Source organism: Penicillium hordei (genome assembly GCF_028827395.1).
Source record: "Penicillium hordei strain IBT 12815 chromosome Unknown utg000002l_segment0_segment0, whole genome shotgun sequence".
Classification (NCBI taxonomy): Eukaryota; Fungi; Ascomycota; class Eurotiomycetes; order Eurotiales; family Aspergillaceae; genus Penicillium; species Penicillium hordei.
In genome coordinates this window covers 3,316,822-3,343,254 of record NW_026623143.1, presented here as the reverse complement: position 1 = coordinate 3,343,254, position 26,433 = coordinate 3,316,822, and the positions used below count along the sequence as shown (strand labels likewise).

Here is a 26,433-nt window from a genome sequence, read left to right as displayed (position 1 = left end):
GATATGAGACTTTAGAATGGAAGAGCGCTAGACAAGAGTATCACTGGACATAGACATTGTGTGGGTAAGTGTTTTTTAGGGGAGCGTAATGAGTCTGAAACGATTTGGATTATATCTTAGGTCACATCTTTTGCCTTCTTTCAAGCTTGTTGGCTAATGACTGTTAGAAATATGGGGTATACGCACCCTCACCTGTTAGTAAAAATACGCGTTTATACATATAGTTTGCCTGGAGTCGTATAAATAGTAATTCTGTGGGCTATCTATCGGCCTCCGTAGTATTCTACTCAGCGGATATACTCCTTCCCGGCAAATATGTAGACTCAGACAATGTGAGATCCTGACCTGGGGCAAAAAGTGTAAAGAAAAGGACCAAAATAAATTATAGCGATACAAGCTCCAAGGTCACATACCGCTGAGGCTTGCCCCCTCACTTGTTCAGCAGCTGCGTTTTCCCAGAACCCTCGTTCTGACCCACAATCTCATCTCTCCAAGCGAGAGTGGAAGGGTTCAGATATTCCATAGGTAAAACGTTGAACTTTGGAGCGCCAGCGCACAAGTCGGCGAGTTTATCAGCATACACTCTGCCTGGCCGGTGAGAGGGAAGATGATCCTCATGATGAAATGATTGAGCGGCTCATCACATGATTGAATCCTGGTTAGAAAGTGGGAGACGTCAAATGCACGCTGCATACGTGGCGTTCGCGATTCCTAATAGCGCTTAAACATAGCGGATATGGCTGATCGGGAGGGTCGGCCCTCTGGGCCACTTTTAACGAGACTGACCACTTCATTCAACAAGCCGCGCTGCTATCCAAGGTGCAATCTACACCGAGGGCAAAATTTGGGGTCACCTGTTGCATACTATATTAGCCCAAGTTCTAGTATTGTCTGCATTGTTGCGGCTATGACCTTGTGGTGCCCTATCTGGCCCATCGGACCTCGCTCCATTCACGCGGGGTGTACACTTCGCTGCGACATCAGTCCAGTCTTCGTTCAATATTGACAAGGCCGTACTTAGCAAGATCATGCGTGAGGCTGTTGCATCCATTGACAACGCAATGGAGCCAGCGCGTGTCTACAGCACAAACGATGTGAATTCCGCCATAAGTATCACCGCTGACAGATTCAACATGACATACAACTACGATAGTGATATCGTCGAGGTTGCACCATTCACCCCCAAGCTGCGCTTTTCCTCTGAGGACATCTACCTACTGGCTGGCTGCCTCGGCGGTGTCGGCCGCAGTCTCATATCGTGGATGATGGAGCGCGGCGCCCGCCACTTCGCCTTCATCTTGCGCTCCGGAGACGACAAACCAGAAGCCGCGCAGCTGACATCCTCTTTCTGTGTAGTGGGTGCACATCCCAGATCTTCCGTGGCAATGTCTCCAATGCCTCCGACGTAAAAAACGTCATTGAGGCAGTCATATCCGGGCCCAATGGCGAACGTATCCGCGGCGTTGTCCAATTGTTGGCCAACCAAGTCAGTCCAACTATGCCACCGCCAACAGCTTCTTGGACAACCTTGCCTGCCAGCGTAACCATATGGGTCTTGCCACAACCTCTGTGACGTTGCCTATGGTTCTAGCCGTTGGAGTTGTGGCGGAGAACGACGCATTGGGGGACAAGATCACGCGTCGCGGTATGTATGGAATCGACGAGCGCGATTTGCTCCGCACGTTTGAAGCAACCATGTCATTACGGCCCCAGCCGGATTTGAAGTATCAAGAGGCTAGTATCCTGCTGGGTCTGGCCCCAGGCCGGTTGGCCGGGGCGTGGACGGCCGCCCGCGAGAATACCGACCTGGACTGGGCCGAGGATGGCCGATTCATTGGGCTGAAGGCGCCAGTCGAGGCGGCGTCTGGTGGAAAGAACGGCGACTACGCAAAGGATGGCGGCGAGGGGGCTGTCGCGGCACAGGAGATTGCGGTTGCGCAGAGTGATGGTGTTGATGCCGCAGTGGATGTGGTCGCTGCGCGCCTCATACAAAGGTGTGCAGGTATCTTGATGATGTCAGTGGAGGACTTTGTGCTCGAGGGGTCTAGCGTTGGAGGCTATGGGTTAGACAGTATGATTGGTGCTGGGCTTGCATCTGGTTGTTCAAGACGTTTGGTCTCAATATCCCCTTCCAGGAGTTGGTGTCGACATCTGTCACGTTCAAGCGGTTGTGACTATTGGCCTTGGAGACCTTAGAGGTGAATGTGGCTTAGGGTTGTCTAGCTCGCATGATGACTCTGGATCTTAGATGTATAAGTGGAAAGTTTGTTTAAGAGATAATACCTCGACGCATTGCCTGAAAGTCTCGCCTTAGATGTTGCTGTGGGAAAAATACAGCCTATTTTACCACTAGACCCTAACAAAAACCTCGGTTCCTTTTTAGGGCCTAAGGGGGCCATATCCCAGTCTGACAGTTGCCCGCGATGTACATAACTTGTAATACGAGTATTTGATTCATGGATACACCTGATACACCAATACATGTACATATCGCACCAATTCTCTACATTTTACGTCCCGATATTATACCACTCCATTTAATCCGTATGATAATATTTTACTAGTTAAATATAAAGAATATATGATTGTGTATCTTGTAAAGTAGAGTAAATATTTGATCTTTCAAGTTGTACGGAGCTGGTAATCAGCAAAGAAAGCCAGCGGTGAGCCAGGCGGTCAGAATTTACTGCTCGAAAATCCGAGATGGCGCACTGGCGGGGACTGCCACTTCGCAATCACATCCGGGAATCCTAACTTATATGCCTTCACCCATCTGCTTCAGATGGGCGGCCGTATAGGGTCTGTGAAATCTCGATCTGGGTGTACAACTTGCAAGTAGGTTTCCGCTGCCGTTTTTAGAGTTAAGCTCTAACCGCCGACCAGAATCCGAAGAGTCAAATGTGGCGAGGAGAAGCCGAATTGCCTTCGCTGCTCTAGCACAGGACGGAAATGCGAATATGAGGGCAGAGGGGAAACTCTCTGGGCTCCCTCCGTGCCATTTGCTCTTACACTCGGACACACGCTGTCATTGTTTCAAAATGCAGGTCAGCGAGAATGTCGCGCATTTGAATATTACTTCCAGCATGTATCCCAACATCTGGCAGGTGGAATGAATATAGATTTCTGGACAGGGGTCGTTCCGCAGATCTGCCGCAGTGAGCCCGCTGTGTGGAATGCAGTCATTGCAATTAGCGCATTATACGAAAATCCGAAGCAGTGCATGGACTTTCATTTTCTGAGGGATCGCCGAAACAAGGCACATTTGCTTAATCATGCTCAGCAGGATGCATTGACATGGTACTCGCGATCAATCTCTACTGTTTCGTCGCAGATCCAACGAGACAGCGCAGATCCGTACATTGCACTCATCAGTTGCGCGCTATTTATCTGCGTGGAAACAATCCAAGGACATATGGAGCAGGCCTTAGAGCTCTATCGACAGGGTATCACGTTGATACTTGAACTCCGTGCCCAGATCGGTCACGGAGTAGTATCTATCAGTAAAGGTGTTCTGTTGGAACGCAGCATTGTTCCCTTATTCCTACGACTCGGCGCAAGTTCCCTGACCATTTCAGGGACTCAGTTTCCTATTGAACTTTTTGCCTTTATAGAAACAGATATGAGCGCTGATTTCGCATCTGTCTATTCTGCAAGATCAATTATGTCCGTCCTAGCTACGGAAGTTATCCTCTTTGAGCGCGAGGCGAACTTACACCTCAGGGAAGTTGGTGCCGAAGCCGCTGTAAGCCCAGCAATGATCGCGAAAAAAGAAGCGCTCCGAGTCCGCCTCGTTGAATGGCATCGAGCATACACCAATCTTTGCCAAAGAAACAGATCTGTACTCACTCTCCCCGTATACCCAGAGCCTATCCTACTCACATATCATGCTACTGCTTTGATTTGTGTGACAGGATGCTTAAAGCAACAAGAAACCGTTTTCGATGCCCATTTTGCAGACTTTGCTACTATCGTCGCGCAGTCTAGGTTGATTCTCGATACCTCAGCAGGCCCAAATGGTGTCCAACCACCATTCACCTTTGAGATGAGTGTGGGTGTCCCTCTGGCCATGACTGTGTTGAGGTGTCGTGACCCAACCTTGCGGCGAAGGGCTTTGGACCTATTACGACTATCGCCTCCGATACAAGGATTTTTCAAATGCGCCCCCGTGGCTCTTTTGTCAGAAATGTTGATGAAGCTGGAAGAGGGCTATGGCCTTGCCGTGAGGGAGAACACATCGGCACCTTCTCAAAAGGTTGAAGCAACCACGTCACAAGCAGCACTCATCCCTGAAGAGGCTCGTATCCATGAATATGGTATCTTCAGACCAAATGAATGGCAACCTCTGTGGGTCACCGAGGAAGATCTCACAGCGTTTTCACTTAGCCCGAACCAACTATATTTGGGATTTTCAAGAAATCAATACGACAAGGAAAGCAATACTTGGCGGCAGATTTATCAGTGCATACCGTTGGAGGCCAATTTTTGAATGATATTTTACGTCTTTCATGTGTTATCCATGGATGTTCATGTGTGTTCTTAACTACGTATCTTCTTTTTGGTATACATCTATACATCCCTATGTACTCAACAGATCTGGACGTCGGCAGCCCAGAGGCCCGGTTCCAGCGTCTCAGGTTCGGGCCTTTCCGAGGTCTACCTTGGAAAGCTCGCCCCTTAAAAGAGCGTGGCACGTCACTGGAAATTCACACGCCTATATATGGCTCGGTGAAGGGTTAGAGGAGAACAAAGATAGCAATCAGAACAGGCTAGATTTTCCTGATCATGACCTGTGTATAGATCTTCTAGAGGGTTAGCCGAATAAAAAGCCGATATGTCATAGTAACGGCAAAGGTGTGTTCTAATCAGCATAACAACGTTCTGGAACACCCCTGATATTTCCACTAGTAGGTGCATCGATGCAAAGTGCCTCCGAAATCCACACTAGCCCACTGTTCGCCGACGGGCAGATGAGATGCCCCGCCTTCCTGATAAGGACGCCGAAGGCAGTTCTAGATTGGAACCCCCCCCCCCCCCTCTTAAGAGCCTGCAGATACCCCGAAATGTATCGAGTTTTATTTAACCCAAATTCTTTCAGTCTGGTCTATCTTCAGTATGCCCGAACAATCAAATCTTGATCTAGATCTCATTGTGCTGAACTGTACTTTGGCCACTGCTGAAGACGTTGTGCAATGTGACATTGGCGTTAAAGATGAGAAGATTCACTCAATTGTCCCCAAAGGATCGCTGGCTGAATCAAAGGCCAAAAAGATAATTGATGCCAAAGGAGCTCTAGTTACGGTTGGTTTTTTTCACCTCTATCACAAGTGAATTCATGGCCATATGCTGACATTCTTTTTAGCCAGGAGGGATTGACGCCCATGTCCATCTTCAGGAGCCACCGCTCTTTGGACTCGGCTCCACTGCAGATACCTTCGAGTCCGGTTAGTTTGCCAATTCCTAGAGTTGGCGATTAACTTGGTCATTGAATTGACACGTCCTAGGCACCCGCGCCGCGATTGCAGGAGGTACAACAACAACCGTAGCTTTTGCACCTCAACGGAAGGACGAAGACAGTGTTCTCGCTACTCTAGCTTGCGCTCACGAACGTGCCAAAGACCAATGTTACAGCGACTACTCGTTCCATCTGATCATCTCCAACCCTTGCACAAAGACACTTGCGGAATTTCCAGCCTTCCGAGAGATGGGCATCTCGTCCGTCAAGATATACATGACCTACGAAGATTTGCGCCTGAATGATGAGCAGTTCCTAGATGTCTTGTTTCAATCCCGTCTACACAAGGTTACAACTCTGGTGCATGCCGAGAATGACTCTGTGATTGCATGGATGACCAAGAAACTGCATGAGCGCCAGCTATACGCACCCAAGTACCATACAGTCTCTCACCCCGCCGTTGCCGAGATCGAGGCCAGTTATCGTGCAATCTGTCTTTCTGAGTTTATTGATACTCCCATCCTAATCGTACACGTCTCTAATCCTCGAGCGGTCGAGAATATTCGGCAAGCCCAGGCAAAGGGGCTTCCAATTTACGCCGAGACCTGTCCTCAATATCTGTTTCTCAGCAAGGAAAACCTGGATTTGCCCGGGCTCGAAGGGGCAAAGTGTGTTTGTAGTCCACCGCTGCGCAACAAATCCGACCACGAGGCTATTTGGGCCGGTCTCGAGGACGGAACATTTACCATTCTCTCGTCCGACCACAGCCCATTCAACTTCAATGACTCGACATCTGGCAAAGGATCGAGCGTGACCGCAGAACACCCCGATGGACAGTTTCACCTAGTTCCCAATGGATTCTCTGGTGTCGAGACCCGAATGCCATTGGTTCTTTCAGCTAATCGACTCAAGATACAACGATACGTGGAGCTGACTTCCACCAATCCGGCTAAGTTGTATGGAATGTACCCAAGAAAAGGCGCTCTTATCCCGGAGGTCAGTGATGCAGACTTTGTCATCTGGTATCCCGATGGGAGTCTTGACATGACTGTCACCAACGACATCCTTCATCATGACGTCGACTACACTCCATTTGAGGGACACACGGTAAAGCAGTGGCCGCGCTACACTGTGCTTCGTGGAAAAGTGGTTTGGGACCGGGAGGATGGAGGAGTCATAGGCACTCGAGGCTTTGGTCAATTTTTGCATCGCACAGAGAGTATGTTGGCTGGCAGTAGGAGTGAAGGGTCATGGGATGTGGAGACTGCGTGGGTTTAATATATAAACTTCGACGTCTGTAACAGCACGGGAAATATTCTATATAGTTTCCCATGTGAGGGCGTGCCTGCGTTATGTCCATAAATGGGAATTAGTCCTTGAATGCTATCAGCAAATCTTTCTGGTTTTCAAGTCTCCTCTCTCGACTGCACAGCATCACATGGCTGGTCGGATTGTAGGGCGAGCTCAGTACGCCAAAGGGTGGTATCGACCAACGCCTACATGCTATCAAAGCGAGTCTCTTTTCAGTAGCTTGCGGAGGAACCCAAGAATCCGCCTAGCCCCATTCATGTGTTCTTCTCTGACTTTCCCTTCCAGCCTCTCCCACGCCATATAGAACATCTAAGCGTCATCACACTCTAGATACAAACCTTTCGGCTGCTTGTGGAGCACACATGGCAATTCGTGTAGCTCAGACAGACGGCAGACCGAAAGCAACGGGGGTGGCTGCAGTAGTTATGTAGACAGTTAGGGTAACAAGCGAGATCCTCGTTCATCTTCGTAGCATCTGCCCCGTCGAGAGATCCAGGTCCTCCATCCTCAGATCCAGAGTTGTCACCGACAACATTGGCATCGATGCTGGCAAAAGCAGCATCCAGCTCCGTGCATAGGTCGTCGGCAGTTATCGCAACGACCTCTTCGTCCATATCCTTGAGGTAGTACCCTCCATTCTCGGCGTGGAGAATTGTACTCGGATACACCTTGACTAGATCGTTGAGGAATTGTCTGTTGTGGACGATAATGACGTCGCTCGGGGGCGTGGTGTGGTACCTGGTAAGACCTCCAACCATAGCGGTAAAGAAGCATAGAAAGTACACAAGGGAAGCGAAGATGGATTGCATACCGCAGTCGTGAGGGGTATTTTAAGGGTCTCTATAGGCGCCTTGGTCATCTATCTTTTGGTCCCGAGGGCTGTGGGTGTATTCTTCTGAGATTTTGCAGTACAGATCTTCTATGAACATACCTTGTAACAAGCTAAAGAGAACAACTGAAGTAGGCGTTCCTATCGATTATCAATACTTCCAGCTATAACGGTCAGTGATACACATGGCGAAGTAGGGATGCCTGGGGAAGATGGCTTACCTTCGATATTTCCAGTAGAATACCAAGGGAAAAGTGATGTGAGATACAGAGAAAAATATATGGAGAGGTCCTTCATATAGTTATCTAATTCAACTAGCTAGTCTAGCTATCTGTCGAATAGGCAGCAAAAGCTTCAATCATAGGTGAACTTACCCCGCTATTCTAGCCTGGCATAACCATCTCGAGTCGAACAATGGGGCCAAACCCTCAAACGAGGTGACTAAATCCTCCCACAAAAGGCTTCTTGGCGGGGATCTGAATGATCCGAGACGGATCATGGTTCTTTTGTCACTTTTGTCACTTTTGTGGTAAAATGTGTGCGATTTTCCGAGACCAATTCCATCTATTTCCGGGAGATCCGTCGGGGGCCGTCGGGAGATGCCGTTGCGCTAGGGTCAGCTAAGCTCGTCCTAGTAAGTAGCCTTTAGGGAGAACGTCATTATCAGATTTAGGGCTAACAGCCATATTTTAATACTATTCTAGAAACAAGCCTAGGAGCACTTCACCTAAGTCCTCTTACGGGAAATTGTAAAGGAGGAACGGGTTAGACGCGCCTGAAACCCTAAAAGGTTAAGAGGAGAAGTTGGGTTTCCACTCCAAGCTTATGATCTGAAAGATATTTGTATTATTGGTTGTGCTCGACTACAGTATTGGCCAAATAAAGTCCCCGATCCCGATTTATTTCTCTCTTCTTCCCTTTCCCCCTCCGTATGCTTTGTATAGGAATTTGGACATAACTCGCTATCGCATTGTATAGCGACTACTAGGGACTTTGGTCCTATTGGCCTTTAGGATCCCGCCTCTTAGTATCTCCGTCTTCATCAAGTAATCTTCCCTGGTTATAAATAGAAAAGTACTTTTACTCGCCCTTTTCTGCCATCTGCCTACCTACGAGGAGGGGGAAGATATCTAAAACGCCTACAAGACATGATAAGGATGCATGAGTAACCGAGTATCCTTGTCTATGTATTCTCTAATTGATCCACCTGATGAGAGTTCCTATAGATCTATATTAAGTTGGTCATTAATATAACAGTAGAATAGTTGGCCGCTTTTTAAAGCTTGTGAATTGCTAGTGACATCGGTCCATCTACAGCTGTTCCTCCATTGCCAGCGTATTCTAGGATGCCAGTCGATCAAGGTTCCCTTTAGCCATGTTGTTCTTTCACACCGTAACCACATCCTTAGACAGCTTAATGACACTCGTCGATCTAGCCGTCGGCTTAATAAGTGTTAGCCTCTTGGTCACGTAATCTCCGTTGTTTGTTTGCCTGAAGGATTCTCCTTCCTCCCCTCTCCCTTTGCTCTATCCTACAATTATCTGTTAGCTTACAATACTATTGGTTAACTGCGGTCCTTCCTGCTGTCGACCTTCCATTGAGAGGCTATGAGCCTTCTTTCTATATACTGAGACTCTATTAGACCATTGTGTGAATTGTTGATTGATGGAATTGATGGAATTGACAGTGATACTGTTTGGTGGATATCCTCCAGGGCTGTAGCGACGGTATTTACGGGTTTAAGACCTGCATTTTCGGTGTGAAATAACCCCAATTTGACGACCTTAGATCCTCGGTTGACCCTCCCCTTTGACGATTTGACTGCTTGGCCTGCTCGCGGTTGTCCGCTTCAAGCAACCCCGACCCTGGATATAAACTCGCCCGCGAGTATACGCCAGAAGTGAAGTAAGTGCACCATAATTGGTTAAGAGCGGATAAGGTCACTTCATTAACAATCTTTAGTTTTTCATCGCCTGGGTTGTAGTTGCCGAGGTTTGGCTCTGGATCACTTTGCTGACAGTGGGATTATTTCCTCTGTGGGATGGACGCCATCGGATTGTTCTCATCGCGCGGGGACTTGTTCATGGTTGCCTGGAAAATTCATAATGGAAAATTTAACGGGCAAAACGTCGAACTGTGTCTATTTCTCTGTCTTCTATATTTATACCAACTCCTTTGCCAGAACCATTTCACCGGTGCAAAATGGGGTTGTCCACCGTAAGTATCACAATGACCGTAGAGATGGACACCCCACCTAGCTCCTTTAACAATGTCTTCAATGTCTCCCACATAGTAGACCTTATAGCACATCGTCCATTTAACGCTAACTAAGTTCGGACTAGCACCCTGTCCTTACGGTTACGGAGTTATCTGTGCAAATCTTTTGGGACATTCCCTTCCAAAAAAAAACTTTAATGTTCTAGATGTGAAGCTAGAGATATATAGTTATATATTTTCGCACTACGTTTGTAAAACCAGACGCTTATATTCAATCACGTGACGTACGAGAGCCAGAGCCTGCATCTAGGTATCAACGTTGCCACTTGCTAAACGAGGGTCATGTACTGAGTACTTTGATGTACACCAGTAATAGTATTGTACATAATGTACTGCGACACCGGATCTCGGGATCCATGGATGGGCACTGATCCGATTATCTAAAGTTGACCCGCACCTGCCCGGCACCTGCAGATAGCGGCTCCTCAACACCGAGCTTCATTATTATTTACCCTTCTGTGTTCCCCCCCCTTCATTTACCACATTTCCTACCTGTGGACTACTGTGTAATGGAGGATGCAGCCGAGTCCATGTCCCCGACAAATCTGACCGACGCTGACCCCACCCCGACCGTAACCGTAATGGAGAGCTCGGATGTCTCAACCTCGGATATGTCAAGCTCGGAAGAGCATACACCTAGCGATACAGCAGATCTGCCTCATCTCGTCATCCAGTTGATCCAATGCCAGCATTGTTCCCGCCCTTTACGAACTCCGCTCCGCCTACCATGCGGGAATTCGGTCTGTCGGGAATGTTTACCCGCCTCTCGACCGCGGATAGGTATCACCTACCCCGTGGCTGAAGGGAGGGACCAGGAATTTACATGCTTTTGGAAAGGAAACAAGACGTGTGTTGGAGATCATTGTGTGGGAGATTGTGGCGCTGATGTGTTGCTTGGGAAGCTGGCTGGTCTTTTTGGAGAAATACTGGGGTCAGAGGCAAACAACGTGTCTCGGCATTGGCCCGAAGATGACGGACCGTTACTGCGGTGGAAAACTGATGTGCAGAATCAGGATGGAAGTTCGCAGTTGCAGTGGCATGGATGGCTACAGGGAATCTATAACATGGCACTGGACGGCCAGTTCCCGTATGATGCATGCGAGGTCATCTATGGGGATTCTCCAACCCCAAGCGGAAGCACAGAAGTGCAGGATCTCATTCACTTCCAAACACTGCGAGACAGTCTCCGCGCCGAGTTAGACTGCCAGGTTTGTTATGCGCTCGTTCTAGATCCGATGACCACACCTTGTGGCCACACCTTCTGCCGAAATTGTGTCGCGCGAGTCTTAGACCATACCGATCTGTGCCCCATTTGTCGCCGAAAGATAGGCATGACGAGTGATCTACGGTCAGAGCCCATAAATCAGACCGTGGCGCGGCTGATCGACTACGTCTTCCCCGACCAGATCTCAGTCAGGCGGGAGACCAGCGCCCAGGATGAGACAGGCCCGGATTACGAGAAGAACTTACCACTTTTTGTATGCACACTATCATTCCCAACAATGCCGACTTTCCTACATGTCTTCGAGCCCAGGTACCGACTGATGATTCGTCGGGTTCTTGCAAATGGAAATGGAAAATTTGGCATGGTTATGTACAACCGACAAGGCCGGGTACTACCAGGCCAGCTGGGTGACGTGCCGTTCGTGCAATATGGAACGCTCCTGATGATCGAGCGATATGAGCTACTTCCGGATGGTCGCAGTCTTGTGGTGGCTACAGGCGTGTCGCGATTCAAGATCGTCGACTCAGGGATGCTGGATGGCTATTATGTTGCAAAAACAGAGCGCATAGATGATATCTCGCTCGCAGAGGAAGAGCGGCTCGAGTCGATGGAGACGTCAATAGACAGTGTCAATGCTCTGCCAGAAGCGCAGGAATCCAATCCCCCGTTAGACTCAATGCCAACTCAACAATTACTTCTCTCGGCAAGAGAGTTCATCAGCAATCAACGCAGATCTGGGGCTCCTTGGCTGCACCCGCGCGTCATGCTAGCATATGGACCTATCCCCACAGATGCAGCCCGCTTCCCATGGTGGTTTGCAAGCATTTTGCCCATCTCCGAAGAAGAGAAATATCCCATACTCGCCGCCACAAGTGTTCGAGAGAGACTGAAAATATCAGCAAAATGGGCGAGACAACTGGAGGCTCGAGACTGGTAGGTTGAATATCCATTCTCCCTGTTATATAGTATTCTAATATTTTCGAACAGGTCTACTCGCTCATCACTTTACTCTGTCTTATGACTATCCGTCCCTCTTCTCATCTTCTGCATCATCCCTCTATTATTGAGGCCCTTATCAGGACTATTCACCTCGATATCGCCGAATTTATTCACGTCATTGACACCATTTTCTTTCTCTGTCTCGGTGTCAATTAGGCGCTCCGGGGTTTCGTTTCCCAGTGTTAGCTCGCAAATACTCAACGAACATGGTCAAACTCGCGACATCGGCCTACAAGAGCAGAAACATGAAACCTATATCTCTCAGGGATTTGTCATTGGGGCCTTTCTGGTGATCTTCTTCGCCCAGGTTGGGGTTAATTTCCTGCATGCCGTTCGGACCGGGAGACGCAGACGACGCTTTCTAGAAATGCAGTTTCCACAACCCTTGCCCCAGCGGGATAGGGTGCAAGACCGTGGCTTGAATAGAGACCCTAGGCCCAACACAAATGCTACCGAAAGTGCACGAGATGATGCGGAGGGACGCCCCGTCACAGGAAACGCTCCTGACGTTGGATAGTGTGATCCGACATATCTGATACCCGAAATATACCCCAATTTGGTACTGCTACCCCACAAACAATATACCCTCTTTAACGAAGCTTTACGATATTCCATAGTTTCTGTTTTCCTTTTAGTTCATCATTGTCTGGCACTTCATCCAAAATTGTTATACATATAAGCCTTCATTGAGGCTCGGCATATTGATATCCATATCTTCTTGTACCCTAATATCTAGACTGCCTAAGAAGCCTTTTGTTAGGAACTCATGCTAGGGACCCGTATTACTACAACATAGGTCCGTGACTCACACAGCAACCGTCTATAATATCTCCGGAGTGACCACTGTTTCGACACTCTTCATCCCAGGGGGCATTGGCATGATGCCATTGGTCTGGGACGCGATCCTACTCCAGGAAATCGGTCAGCTGGTCGACTGGGCCACAACGTCAACACTCGAGGTGTCGTCGCAGGGCCCAATGTGAGTTTATTTCCCAGAAATGACGAGGATTCATGGGTCAATTGTGTGCCCGAGACATTATTGCTTTGGCTTTGATACAATGCATGGGTAACACCCATATCCCCGTCAACGTCTCCGGCCATAGCTAACTTCTCTTTGCCTGTGTCTTCCGGTAACTGGAAATCCAAGAAGTCCCACATATTAGGACTCAAACCATTACCATTAGACAGAATGGGCATTACGTCTAGATCAGGGAAGCCGTCCGCTACAGGCATGGAGTGAGTGAAATGAGACGTCGGTCCCTCGTCATTAAGCGACCGAGTTATACACTCGAGCGCTCCGCCTCCGTTGACGGGGAATCAAACAATAGCCCTAAGGCTAGCACAACAGCCGCGTTAAAGAGTTGTGTTTCGTTGGTAGATAATGAATGACAAACCGTGTAGCGGGCTTGGATCTGGGCTTGTATGTTGATAATGTCATGAGCTAGCTGCTGGTAGGATGTGTATCCCATAGGAGAGGAGAGAGTGGCGCGATATAGGCGGAGGAGTAGACTCCACAGCTGTTAATGCAATATGAATCGTTGAACTAGGGTGGCGGCTATAGGACCTATGACTGTGAGTCCGGCGGTGCTTCCTAATCTAAAGTAAGACGGCAGACTTGCCACATATTTTTTATATTTTTGATTGAGGTGCTAGCGCCACTAGGTAGCTTCGTTTGCGGCGGCCCTAAGATCAATTAATTCCCGCAAAATGCTGGATATTTCTAATACGTATGTCGTATATAATAGTATAGTAAACTCGGACCGAGGACGCTCGGGAATCTTGCTATATACCCTAAGTAGATCGTCGTTATTAAGGTGTAACGGCATCCGGGTATTAAATTGTAAGGGGTAGGTAGTATAGTAGCCGAGAGCTTGTCCGCGCGACTAGTCTCTTATGACTAGCGTCTACCTAGCGGTCCCGAATAATTAGTGCTTCCCCCTAAATAAATAATATCTGGGTATTCGGAGTGCCTACCAAATCCGAATCGCAACCTCGGTACGGATATAAGGTGCTTCAGAGGTCGCCAAGCTATGATCCAATAAAGGGGAGGCTTTTTACACGCTCCTTGGTTACGTCCCGCAGCCTCTGGAAGAAAGATAGCAAGACATGGGTGTCATCTCCTGGCTTTAGATCGGCTCAACAATCACTCCAGGCGGTGCGATGTCAAGAAGAGATTATCGAGTTCAAGTTGCACAGTTTGATCTACGTTTAGCTGTTTGAATAGTATAGATGCACCAAGGAGCAACTAGGCTTCACTAGGGAGGAGTCAAAGGAAGTAGCACGAATATTGTCTCTATGTTGATCACGACGAAGCTCAACGAATCAAGTTTTTATTGGCAGTAGCTGCACTCGAAGCTTCGAACAGGACAGAAATTTCCAATCAAAATTAGTTTCACCATTTTACTCTCTTAAAGTATTCCTCCAGCCTTGTCTCAAACCTCCACGTTATGTATACTAGCTGCGGCGCAGTGGGACACTATCGTTAGACTGGAGTATAGCGCGCTGCACCTCACCAAATGATGTGTTGATCTACAGTAGCACTGCGTGTGGACTAATTCGGTATGCCGAAGGTACCACACTTTTATTCCACCCTAGAGGACTTTTCTCATTTCTGATGGTAGCGCTTCGGTGATCGATACGGACGAACTGCAATCTAGAAGTCGCCAAGACTCGGGGAGGCTCATTGGACATTAAATGGCTGGAGAGATTGCATTAGAATATTAAAGAAACCGGTTCCGATGAACTGGGTATATTTAGCATATTGCTGTAAGTTCAGGCACGAGGGGCTGGGTTGGGCTGTCAGTAGCCCTATAGAGAGTGATTGGTCTAAACAAAGAAATGACCCCTTCCCCCGGGCAACTCGCCGAATGAAAAGGAGGCATGCGGCTGAAAGGTCAACGCTAGGGGATTGACCTTTTCACATTTGGCGTTACTTGTTTCGGTTGATTGGATTGCATCGCCCGCATCGAGGCTGGTGAGACTTGCAATTTGCTTTTTCAGTCCAAACGGTGCATGCATATACGAGCTGCAGGCTAAATGTGAGCTAAATACGAACAGGCAAATTCTGGTCTGGCCAGGCTGCTCTTGGCATCCTATTCGACTCTGACTGTGGGGTTGAAAGGCATCCTTTATATACTTGGTAACTCTCCCTGGATTTATGACTTCTAAGCGAAAACAGCCATCCAGCCTCACGATCATGGCGCCACGGGTTAATTTGCGGACAGGGTCAAGGGACTATGAGTATGGCCAACTACCCTATAACCCCACTACTTATGGCGAACGTATGTCCTAGCACTTCAACCTTTACTACCCCTCGAAATACACAACCACTAATGTTTGTGTAGGTGATGTTGCCAATTGCCAATTCCCTTCAATACCTAAAAAGGTGGACGAAACGTGGAAACGAATTATCATCTGGGGAATTATAGTGATTGCCATATTCCTAATGCTCTGCTTCATCGGAGTCGCGATAGCTTTCACTGTCATATTCGCTGTCAAATCCCCCAATTTTGGCGGCTACAGCTCCGACAGCCCAGGATACGCGCTCTACAAAAACACTCGATTCGAGGAGTGCTACAGTACAACAGCATCCATGACAAACTGTACCGCTGTACGTGTCCATCTAAATCATACTAGCGATGCTGGTATCAGCATTGCTGGCTTCAGAAACAATGGCGTCGGGTACCTCAACAGTGATAAAGCATTCGAGGACAGTAATGGTTCCGCGAGCTGGTGCGAAGCTATAAGTTGCTTTAATGACTACAAAGTCATTCCATCTACCCCACGCGATTCGGCCATTTGGCCGACTCAACTCACGGGTTGGGCCGCATCTGCTGGCTTTCTAGTAGGATCGCTGATTCAGCTTTTCCTACAGCAGAAAGCCTTATACAGCTCGAGGAATAAGCCCTGCAAAAGGCTCGGTGATGTACACTGGTACAGTTGGCCATTTATTGCTTACGATATGTATGCCTTCGTCTGGTGGTGGGTGTCATTTGGAAAACTGGCTGCCGCACCAGAGAGCGCTGCCACACCCTTCATAATTGGCTGGGTAATCCCCTGGAAATACGCCGGTCTGTTCAGATACCATCCATTTTCATGCGCCTTTCGACAAAACCGTCGTGCGAAAAATACTACGCGGTGCATCTTCTACGTCCTAGCTGTGATACAGTGGAGTGCTTCGTTGTACGTGATTCATGTCAATTTTCCCTTCAATCAGGCGACTCAGTGGGGTCTGCGTGCGCCGAATCCAAGCTACGATTGCGTGCAGTCTCAAATAGACGCTGCGCCCGGAGCTTCGACTTGCTCAGCGACACAGATTTGTTCTCGCAATTGGCTGTTTGTTGATCCTGGGTATCTATTCAACCATCAGCATTTAGACCCATTGATCGGTATCGGGTTAAATTTTTTTTTATTGACCTTCACGGCCGTTTCCCCTCTCTGGATGATGGCCACGGCTTGTTTTTCAAGAGACACGAGTCCGTTTTTATCACCTCGTAGCCTGCTACGATGGGCAGATCCAGGACCAGTTGCCATACTTTCCTTTCTCTCCCTTTGTGAGATTATTACTGGCGGTTTACTTGTTGAGGATATACTAAAGAGACTCAAGGATAGTCCTGAAGCGTCAGTCACCTTCGACTGGGAATGTCAGGCTATTCATGTTGCTTTGAGCCCCTGGAGGTATTACATGGATGTGGAATATGAACGGGGGTGGCGAATTGCTAAGTTGTGGTTCAATTCATGAGGTGGCTAGCTTTGTCCCCTGGGTTGTTTGTTATTTCATATTTTGCAAGATCTTTCTATTGCTGGTTCTGATTATTGGGCAAGACTAATTCAGTAGTCTATGTTGGAATCCTTACCGTTGTCAGTTTTCTATTGGGTAACCGAGATAGTAATTTGACTTCCAAACGACCAGTCAGTCTCTATGGGCTGGATATCCGAGAGTGATAGCTGAATTAGGTAGATATTATCATGAAATTTCAACCTTTGAAGATTTGCACTGAGCCACCGTAGTTTTTGCGTTAAAGACCTCGCGGCTCAAACCGCCACCCGACAGCCCGATAGTTGAGCCTATCATTTCCAAGGTTGGGCTTTGCTGGGAACCATGGAAAACTCCAGTATATCAACTTTCAAGATATGATTCTTCTGATAATTCTATGTGTGTAATTGTATAATTTGAATTAAAAAAATAATGTGTTGGGCAAAAATTATGGAATACCACCAGCATAAACCGTTAATATACGGTAAGAGCCAGCTATCTTTTTGTATTCTTGACGGGGTGTAAGAACATTGGAGGCAGGCAAAGCTGACGATATCAGTGGTGCCCGAGCCTAAAAAAAAGGCATACTTTCTACTGCAAAAGGATGAATGTATTAGCGACCGGACAAAATCTTGCTGTATCTTACGATGATTAGATGTCTCAAGACATGAGCCCAAGCAGTGAAATAAAATACCTCGAAGCATGGACTGCTATAGTTTGCTCTCTTGACAGAGGTAAGAGCATGAAAATTGTAAATGCAGGGACGAGAGCGATCGTAAAGAGGCTTCGCTCTAGGGAGATCAGCAATACATGTTGGCATCTCAGTACGAGGTAGTCAATAGCGCGCGTTTTTGAGATAAGGTGTGGTTTATAACTGGATTAGGAAGTGTCTGTCCTCATGGTCGTTGGTAGTGGTGCATTAATGACGCGGTAGAGCGATGAAAAGAACTGGAAAAGGAAAATAGTATGTACCATGGAGTCTAGGGTAAATGATTCTAGCACTGAACTGCATCCTTGGCTGGGGCCAACATATGGGGCAGCATATAGGCTGCAGGAGAGTCGATTTCCACGTGCCTCCTCGAAGCCCTGTCGGAATAGGTTATCAGCATCCCAAGGTGAGAAACTGCTCGCTGCAGGAAAGGTTTAGCTCATGAGTTACAATGAACGAGAAAGCCCCACCATTTGGCTGCTCTTTTTGCCAATTGTGTCCCTTGTCTCAGATTGAACAAACAAAATATGAAAACAAACCAAACTAAAGCGAAAGAGCACACGCTACTTAACTAGTATATACTAGTATCCACTAGAGTATGCTATGATCTTCTAGTAATGCTATCCTAGTGTCCATGTATTGAGCCTCTATATTTGCACATATGGCACCTAACAAGTTGAGTGTAGGTGGTTTCGATAGCCCTGGAGACTACCCGCGACTATCCGAGACTAACCAAGTTCACATTTCATATTAGCTAGCTCAGTATATATTAAAGGCGACAATTGCCCTGGATTCTACCTACAATCGCAATCACGACATGATCGACATCATTAATCTATTGAAAGAGGATACATCGATAGTGTTTGCATCTTGACAGATGTCGGTTCTTTGTCGCAGGTCCTTTTTTTTCGTTCTCACTAGGTTAAAATTGATATTTGATTCCATATGAAGTTGATAATTATCGGAGACTATTGAAGTCTGAAGCATGCCGAATAAAAAAATAAAATTATATATATAATAAAAACCATAAAGACAATACATTTGAAAGTGTCGCTATTCCCAGCTCCAGGGGTGGCTCCGGGTCTATACACGTATTACGTAATCTCGTGTGTTTGTCCGCGTCGTCTTCTTCGATTGAATCTTGAACAGCCAACTGCGCGCCATGAGCTCAATGAGATAGGAAAATAGATGTCGACCGGCCAAGCTTATACTTAAACCTATTTGATACTCATCAAGAGGCCAAACAGCACCAACGCAGCCATGACGTCGGTCTCATTATCGCTAGGACCGCCAGCCTTAGTCCGGCTCCACGACGCCTTAATATGCCTGTCCAAATTCAGCGAAACTGTCGCTATCGAAGCAGAGCCTGATATCGTAAGTTATTCCACCTTCGGGGCGAGCAGTTCACCGCAAAATTCTGGAACCGGCCAAATGAAATATTCGGGCTAACTGTACCCCAGCTCCGCCTCAGTGCGCTCAATTCCACCAAGACAGGATTCGCCTCCTTCGCGTTTGAGAAGGGAGTATTCTTTGAGGCATATTCTTTCAGCTCCAGCAGTGGTGGCAGGAGTGGCAATGTTTCACTCAACCGGTTCTTCTGCCAGATCTACATCAAGGTGAGTACATAGCCTTTTTCCCTCTTGAGTTTGTATCCTACTGGATGTTTACGGGTATCTTGCTTGTTTTGTGCTAATATCAAATACAGGCACTTCTTTCCATATTCCGCGGGAGAATTGAAAGAAATAAGGACACAGCTGTTGAGCGCTGTGACATAGAATTGCATGAAGATCTACAGCAAACCGAGTGTAGACTGACAGTGAAGATGATATGCGGACTAGGTAAGATATGCCCTTGCATAGATTTGTCTTCCCTAGCTTAGATCGTATATCTCTGACACTATATCTAGGCGTGATCAAGTCATACAAGCTGACCTACGAACCAGCGGCAATTCAGCATGCCGTCTTCGATAAATCCAAAGCTACCAGCATGTGGACCGCTGATCCACGGTTCCTCAAGCAGCTCATTGAGCACTTTAGCTTATCTGCCGAGCAGTTGGACATGTACTCCGATTCTGGAAGAGCGGTTTTCACAAGCTTTACAACAAAAATCACCGAAGGCAAGGGTATGTCGAATTCGCCTCCATCATGTTTCAAAGCTCTAGTTAACTAACACCAAAACAGAAGTGCTAAAACACCCAGTCCACACATCCGTAGCAGCAGACAAGCGAGACTTTCAAGACTACATGGTCGAAGAGAACATGCACGTCGCGATCAACCTGAAAGACTTCAAAGCTGTTGTTGCGCACGCCGAAACAGCAAACGCAACCGTAACAGCACGGTACACCCGTCCCTGCAAGCCTCTGCAACTGGAATACCGATTCGAAGGCGTCAACGCAGAATTCACAGTCATGACCCGCGGCCAGGCAGATATCGATGACGCCCCCTCGTCAACACGAGCAACAATCCCACGGCAAACGCCTGCGCCTATCCCAATCTCAGCGAGCAAACACCACGATACTCGCCCATCGGTGACACCAAGTACGCAGATGCCCCCGCCGCCACCACGCAGCAGATCGATCCGTCCTCTCAATGGATCATCTACGCAGGAGAATCTGAGTCATAAGGCTAGCGCAGATCGACCGGCGACGTCTGGGCTTTCAATGGATTTCGATAGCCTTTTTGTGCCTGCTGATGATGACCGGCAGTGGGATGAAATGAATGAAGAAGAGGAGCCGCAGGATATTCTTGGATGGGATGCGTCGGGAACACAGGTATGTGGTTTTTCTTTCTTCTTTTCTTTTTCTTTCTCGCTGGCGGGTATCATGTATGGCTAACCAAACGCATAGGACGCATTTGGGGCATCTATTCGTGATGCAGAGCCTTCCTTCCCGAAGCAGGATGGTTCTCACGCCGAAGACCCAGACGATGAAATGGGTATTCCGCCGACACAGCGTTTGTCTCAGGTATGTGAATTCCAGTTCTGGCGAGATTTTGATATGCGTATGCTGATAGTTGATAGGTTCGACAATATGGTCTTTTCGACTGAGAAAACACGCCCTGTCAATGGCAATGCAGTTGTCAGCAACTCTCGCTGCTCCCAGATCCCAAAGGCGATCATGTCACAATAATCCAGCTAGTCGCACACCCCGCTCCAACCCCAAGAACCCTCCCATCCACGCCCACAGCTTCGGAGAGCGAAATCACATTATATGTACCCGATACATTTCCCTGGGAATCTGTATCAGGCCCACAATTCCCATGCTCACCCCATCCAAACGCCGCAACTCGACCATCTCCCAGAAGAGCAATGGCATGCTCACTACCAACAGCTAGTTTAGTAGGAGTCGGAAGATCCGGCGGTGGAAGTTGGCCTCGGTCATTACGACCCCAAGCAACAATGGAACCACCGACCAAATCAGAATCTATGTCTGTCTGTGCATCCGATGTCGACGGTCCAACCTGTCCCAGCCTAGGCGCAGCATGGATATAAATCCCATGCCAACTAGCCGCAATACCAGTATAGCTATAGCAAATAGCACCTCTGCGCCCTCCACACTCCTCCTCTTGCTCATCCCTCTGTAAAGATAAACTCTCCGGAATACCCAATATACCCCACCGATTGCCCCCATCCCCAAGAACAACAAACCGTCCCCGTCCCGAAACAACCGTAAACTCCCTCCCACAAGCAACAGCCTCCGCGAAAAACGGCACACAAATACGAACAGGAGAATAAGCAATCCTAGCCCCTCTATTCTCTTCCCCGAGCTGACCCTTCCGCGCTCCGCCCCAGCCATACACGTCCCCATTCGAGAGCACGACAGCTGAATGCGACATCCCACTCGCCAGCGCCGTGATCCGTAACCCCGTTGGCGGGAAGGAGGGGATACAAGTCCCCGGGACGGGGGCGAGGGTATTTTGTCCCAGACCCAGTTCTCCTTTAGGAGACGAGCCAAGTACGAAAACTCGATCTTCTGTATCGGGATCGAGTCCATGGACGACGTCATGGCTGCTGCTTCGTGGCACAGAAGTTACAGCAATCGTGCCCTCCCACGTCGCGGATACGTGTTTGAACTTGGATACCTCAGTGCCGGAGACTGGGTCTGGGAGAATCATTCGACGAAAGCGCAGGATATTTCCATTGTTGTCGGACTCGGGTTCTTTTGGGGTTTTGGTAGCTCTGCGCGGCCCGCACCGTCCGTCTGTATTGCAACCGGCAGCGTAGATGGAACCGCTGGTTGTTAGGAGGAGGGTATGGTTTCCGCCTGCTACGGTGATGCTAATTTCAGATTCATCTGGGAGGTTGGTGTTTTGGATGGTGGTTATTTGGGATCCTTGTGATGGCTCTGGCTGCTCGAAGAGACATTGCGTTGGAGTGGACACGTCTTCTTCGTGGCCGATGCCTAGTTGGCCGGATCCGTTGGAGCCGAAAGCGAACAATCTCATGATTCTTTAGTTTCTTTTTCTTTTCTTTGGGATTTTATGTATGTTTGGGGTATCATCGAATTTAACCAAGTGTGCGCTTCATCCATATGTCCAAGTCCACCTGTGGATGGTATGATGTTAGTCATCATTTCTGCCTCAGGCAAGAGTTGCAAAATTCAGTCTCTTCCAGAGTTGTTAACTACGAGTCTAAATATGATGGATGGTCTTCAAAAATGATATGTGTAGCAATGTGTCTAAGAAGTGGTATCAATATCCAATTAATCGAGGGGCCCGCTTCATGTGTCCAGCAAAAGTCATGCAAAGCTGATTCATGTAGCAAGCATGAAGGTTTCCAGAAGCAATGTGGTGTATATGCATGATAAGTTTTATGAAAAGAAAAAAAGAAAAATTGTAAAAGGGGAATTATTCATAGCTAGCTTAGAAAAAAAAACTGTTTCATGGCCTCATCACAGGCAATAACCTGAGGACCGAGCAAAGTAACCGCTTAGTGCTTCTCGTTGGTGTAAGCATCCTCGGACTCGCTCTCCGCAGCCGGAGGCAGGGTGAAGGTATCCTGCTTGGCAGGCACATTCTTCTCCATACCCTTGAACATGGGGCTGGTGCGGTGGAAGTACGTGTGCACGTGGCCCTCGAGAAGGGAGTCATCGGTATCCAGAGCATCTGAAGCATCCTTCTCGGCGGACTTGGCGGCCATGGCGGTCTCCCACTCGATGCGGTACTCCTCGACCTTCTGTTGGTAGTCGAGTTCGGCATCGTAGTAGCGGGACTTTCGCAGGACGTAGCGCTCGTACCATGACAGGTGCTTGGGGTGCACAGCAGGACCGTGGTACTCTTCCTCGCGACCAGTGCGGAGGTATTGCCAGCGGCGCTCCTGCTCCTTTAAGTCCAGACCAGTGGTGTCGGGAAGGAAAAACGCGGTGATGATAGCACCGGCCAGACCGAACCAAGGCACAACGTAGAACTTGGTCTGGGTATCGATGTAGTTGTACAGGACGGCAGCGAGAAGGGCACCGGCCTTACCCCAGGCAGCGGACATACCGTGAGCGGAGGCACGAATGGGTGTGGGGAACACCTCGGCAGCAACCAAGAAGGAGACCGAGTTGGGACCGAACTGGTTGAAGAAAGAGCTCAGGAAGTACATAGCCTGGAAGGCCTTGATGTTCTCGGGACGGCGGTAGTAGTCGAAGTTGAAGGCAGGAACGACAAACAGAATGAAGCAGAGCATGAAACCAACGATCTGCATCCACTTGCGGCCGTACAGCTTGTTGTCGATCAGGAAAGAGGCCATGTAGTATCCGCACAGAGAGACACCGACATTGACCAAGTTCCACAGCCAGGTGGGCATGACAGAGCTAGATGCGGGACTGATCACCTTGATGAACTCACTCTGGAAAAGCTTGTTACCGTAGAAGAAAACATCGTTGGCGAACCAGCCACCAGCAGTTGCGAACATGCGGAATCCGAAGTACTTGAAGGTCAGCTTCAAGGACTCGGCATCATAACCAGTGACGGAAGCCTTCTTCTTGGCAGCGGTAAGTTGCTTGCTAGCAGCCTTCATGTGGTAGGCACGGTAGTAAACAAGCCACAAAGTACCGACGGCGGGAATGGCGAAAGAAACACGGTAGGTCCACTGAACAGAGACGGCGGAGTAAGGATTGTTGCCACTGCCGTGGTGGAAGCAGAGTAGGAGAATGATCAGGATAACCTGATTGAAGAACTGACCCCAGCCCTGCATCAAGAAAGCGGAAGTAACTTTGCGGCCACGGTGCAGGCGATCTTCTTTGGTGGAGACCTTTCCAGAGCCGACGGCATTTTCCATACCGCTAGTGGCAGTCATGGGGTACTCACCACCAACACCGATACCGTAGATGAAGAGACACCAGGCATAACAGATGATCCAGCCATTCTGGGTGACACCCCAGGCGGCAGTCAACATAACAAGACCGAGAAGCATGATAACGGCATCCTGGATCAAACCCCATCGACGGCCAAGCCTAGTCCCAGGTTAGCATAGTCTCATTTCCCAAGGGTAATACAATTGCAGCTTACCAGTCACCCAAGATACCGACCAGAATCTGACCCACAATAATACCGATGATCTCGAGGTAGTCAATAGCGTAGATCCACTGCTGACTGCAAGTTTTGGCGTGTTTCCAGCAAGCGGGAAAGGCTGCTTGGAAGAGAGGCTTGATGTTGCCGATAGAGAAGAGCACGTAACCCTCCAGACCGAGACCGGCACCAGGGAGGACCATGTTGCGGAAGTAGTAAGAGATGGGCGAGAGGGGGTCCACCTTAATCATAGACCAGATATCCTTCAGTTCACGCTTTGCCTCCATGTTGTTGTAGGAGGTGACGAATGTGATCTTCTTCCACAGCGGGAGATCAGCCCAGTAGACACCCTCGGGGGTGTAGCTGTCATCGGGGCGAATGAGGGAATCGAAAGCACCCTTCTCGTTGATGTCCATATCCTCCAGCGGGTTGTGGTCTCCCGACATGTCGGGCCCATGAGGGGCACGAGGACCAAAGTCGGCCATGGTGGGAGTGTTCACTGACAAGTGTCGCGTGAGCAAGAACTTTGTCTATGAACAAGTTCAATTCCTGGTGAGGGAAGAGTCGAAGTGACCACAGTTGTTGGGGAAGGTGAGTGACTTCAACCCAGGAAAGTGGCGATTGACTTCTTAAGTATGAGAAAGGTGGGAAAGGTGGGAAGAAGAAGAAGTGAGAAGTGAGGGACCGGAGCGTGGAAGACATGCAACGGCACAATTTAGTGTCTCCACTTCAAACTCAGAAAAATTGGCCAAAAAAAAAAAAAAAAAAAAAGCTTGGAAAGTCAGAAGGCAAGAACCACTCTATCTCGGGATCAGGGCCCTCTGGGGCCCTCTTTGGGTGTAGTTATGGGTCTGCTCTTGCTGGTTTTGGCTCCGGAAGCAGAATTTCTACTTTTAGTGGATCTAGGTGGGTCAGGCGGGTCTGATATGGAGCGACCGGGGACCAATCAACTACGCACGTGGGGGCAGAATGTCAATTTTGATCGCCACCGCCTGCGGTTCGTGGCAGATCTCTCCAAACTTTCGCGGGGGCAAATAAATTCTGTTCACCGTTTGACCTGGATGTTCAATAATAATTACTCCTATATGTACGGAGTATCTACAATATCACATTATTTGTAGGAGTTATGAAGTGTTTACAACGAATAGGTTTTATGCATAGACCTAAACATCAACTCTTGGCTAAATCCTCATTGCCAAGGCGATGCCAATGCAATGCCAATGAGATGCTATCGGGCAAAGTGGCAACCGCCTTATTCAAACACCTAGTCTCGGAGCCGAAGCTCATCTCGGATCCAAGGTAATATCATTTGCGCTTTGACACACGGGCAGACTTTCTATGGCGAGTGTCCAATATCTCTGATAGGCAAGGAAGAAATCATTGCTCCTAAAAATCACTTCCATATGGTCCAGCACTAAAACGGGCCGCATCTGGGCCATTGGATATTGACGTAGTGGCTGAGGCAGTTCCACGCTAGTTGGCAACCCCGGCATCTTCCATGCATGATCTCTGACCAATCAGAGTGTAGCATTGGACCATGTGCAACTCCATTCTCCGCACCTTCCCTCGAAATCTAAACCTACCTCCAACACGTGTTATCACGTTGTGTGTCACTGCTTTCCTACATTCCGATCTATCCGGTGTAGTTAGTAGATGTCATGAGCGAGATTGTCATTGACACAAGTTGCCTGGTGAAATCTGATTCAAACGAAACTAAAATTGTATGCTATCGACCATGTTGGACCAAAAACACGTCTGATATCGATACATGCGAGCATATTGACATCAAGACCTTCCAGAATCTTGGCCAAAGCTTGCTTTATTTCCTCGCATCAGCACAAGCAATTCCAAGCAATCCAAGCAATTCCAAGCCTGTCAAGCAATGGTAAGCGTACCGGCAAGGCGTCGCCAAGTGCGCTTCTACAATGCTTAGTCCTGGATTTGATAATAGCACGCACGTGCTCGCGTTTCGCGTGGTTAATTGTCCAGAAACAAGGGGTCAATTCACGCGTAGTTTGATGTCTCGGGTCACCCACCTACATTAGGATACTCGGGAATGCATCAAAGAAACTTTTGTACCCACCCAAGGTGCCCAGGGGTGCATTGCGTATGACATGCGCCCTGCAGATTGATTTGGCCCAATTTCCCCTTTTTTCTCATTTTTGTTTTCCAAAGGGGCTAGGCTATATGGTTTACTTTTGTTGTACGTGGATACCTAGACGATCTCGGGCTGCACTGGACATCTCATGATGAACGGCCAATGAGGGCAAATGACTTTCGTTGCTTATTCCGTCTTTCCCATTGGCTGCTCGGTCTGGGATTCCACCTTTGCACTTCGCCCCGCCCTTCTTTTGCAGGATGCATACGGAGCACATGAGCTGCC

General features: G+C 48.4%; 8 protein-coding genes across 8 annotated transcripts; 4 read left to right on the top strand and 4 right to left on the bottom strand.

Moving 5' to 3' along the window:
- Nucleotides 1-3,038: 3,038 nt before the first annotated feature.
- N7537_004583 (uncharacterized protein) lies at nt 3,039-4,486 on the top strand (the record flags this gene model as incomplete). Its single annotated transcript, XM_056895640.1, has 2 exons — nt 3,039-3,044; nt 3,083-4,486. The coding sequence occupies 2 exons, from the start codon at nt 3,039-3,041 to the stop codon at nt 4,484-4,486; spliced, it is 1,410 nt and encodes a 469-aa protein (XP_056755388.1).
- A 626-nt stretch (nt 4,487-5,112) lies between these two features.
- N7537_004582 (uncharacterized protein) lies at nt 5,113-6,730 on the top strand (the record flags this gene model as incomplete). The annotated part of the gene is made up of 3 exons (XM_056895639.1): nt 5,113-5,298; nt 5,360-5,441; nt 5,502-6,730. 3 exons carry the CDS (start codon nt 5,113-5,115, stop codon nt 6,728-6,730), a joined length of 1,497 nt encoding a protein of 498 aa, XP_056755387.1.
- Nucleotides 6,731-7,089: 359 nt separating this feature from the next.
- N7537_004581 (uncharacterized protein) lies at nt 7,090-7,521 on the bottom strand (the record flags this gene model as incomplete). Its single annotated transcript, XM_056895638.1, has 1 exon — nt 7,090-7,521. The coding sequence occupies one exon, from the start codon at nt 7,519-7,521 to the stop codon at nt 7,090-7,092; it is 432 nt and encodes a 143-aa protein (XP_056755386.1).
- Nucleotides 7,522-10,379: 2,858 nt separating this feature from the next.
- N7537_004580 (uncharacterized protein) lies at nt 10,380-12,116 on the top strand (the record flags this gene model as incomplete). The annotated part of the gene is made up of 2 exons (XM_056895637.1): nt 10,380-12,028; nt 12,083-12,116. 2 exons carry the CDS (start codon nt 10,380-10,382, stop codon nt 12,114-12,116), a joined length of 1,683 nt encoding a protein of 560 aa, XP_056755385.1.
- Nucleotides 12,117-15,536: 3,420 nt separating this feature from the next.
- N7537_004579 (uncharacterized protein) lies at nt 15,537-15,924 on the bottom strand (the record flags this gene model as incomplete). The annotated part of the gene is made up of 3 exons (XM_056895636.1): nt 15,537-15,667; nt 15,728-15,834; nt 15,911-15,924. The coding sequence occupies 3 exons, from the start codon at nt 15,922-15,924 to the stop codon at nt 15,537-15,539; spliced, it is 252 nt and encodes an 83-aa protein (XP_056755384.1).
- A 2,895-nt stretch (nt 15,925-18,819) lies between these two features.
- On the top strand, nt 18,820-20,604 carry N7537_004578 (uncharacterized protein; the record flags this gene model as incomplete). The annotated part of the gene is made up of 7 exons (XM_056895635.1): nt 18,820-18,933; nt 19,020-19,175; nt 19,265-19,397; nt 19,466-19,681; nt 19,740-20,329; nt 20,405-20,521; nt 20,578-20,604. The coding sequence occupies 7 exons, from the start codon at nt 18,820-18,822 to the stop codon at nt 20,602-20,604; spliced, it is 1,353 nt and encodes a 450-aa protein (XP_056755383.1).
- Nucleotides 20,605-20,672: 68 nt separating this feature from the next.
- N7537_004577 (uncharacterized protein) lies at nt 20,673-22,001 on the bottom strand (the record flags this gene model as incomplete). Its single annotated transcript, XM_056895634.1, has 1 exon — nt 20,673-22,001. One exon carries the CDS (start codon nt 21,999-22,001, stop codon nt 20,673-20,675), a length of 1,329 nt encoding a protein of 442 aa, XP_056755382.1.
- Nucleotides 22,002-22,485: 484 nt separating this feature from the next.
- On the bottom strand, nt 22,486-24,535 carry N7537_004576 (putative MFS phosphate transporter; the record flags this gene model as incomplete). Its single annotated transcript, XM_056895633.1, has 2 exons — nt 22,486-23,995; nt 24,051-24,535. The coding sequence occupies 2 exons, from the start codon at nt 24,533-24,535 to the stop codon at nt 22,486-22,488; spliced, it is 1,995 nt and encodes a 664-aa protein (XP_056755381.1).
- Between the last annotated feature and the right edge of the window lie 1,898 nt (nt 24,536-26,433).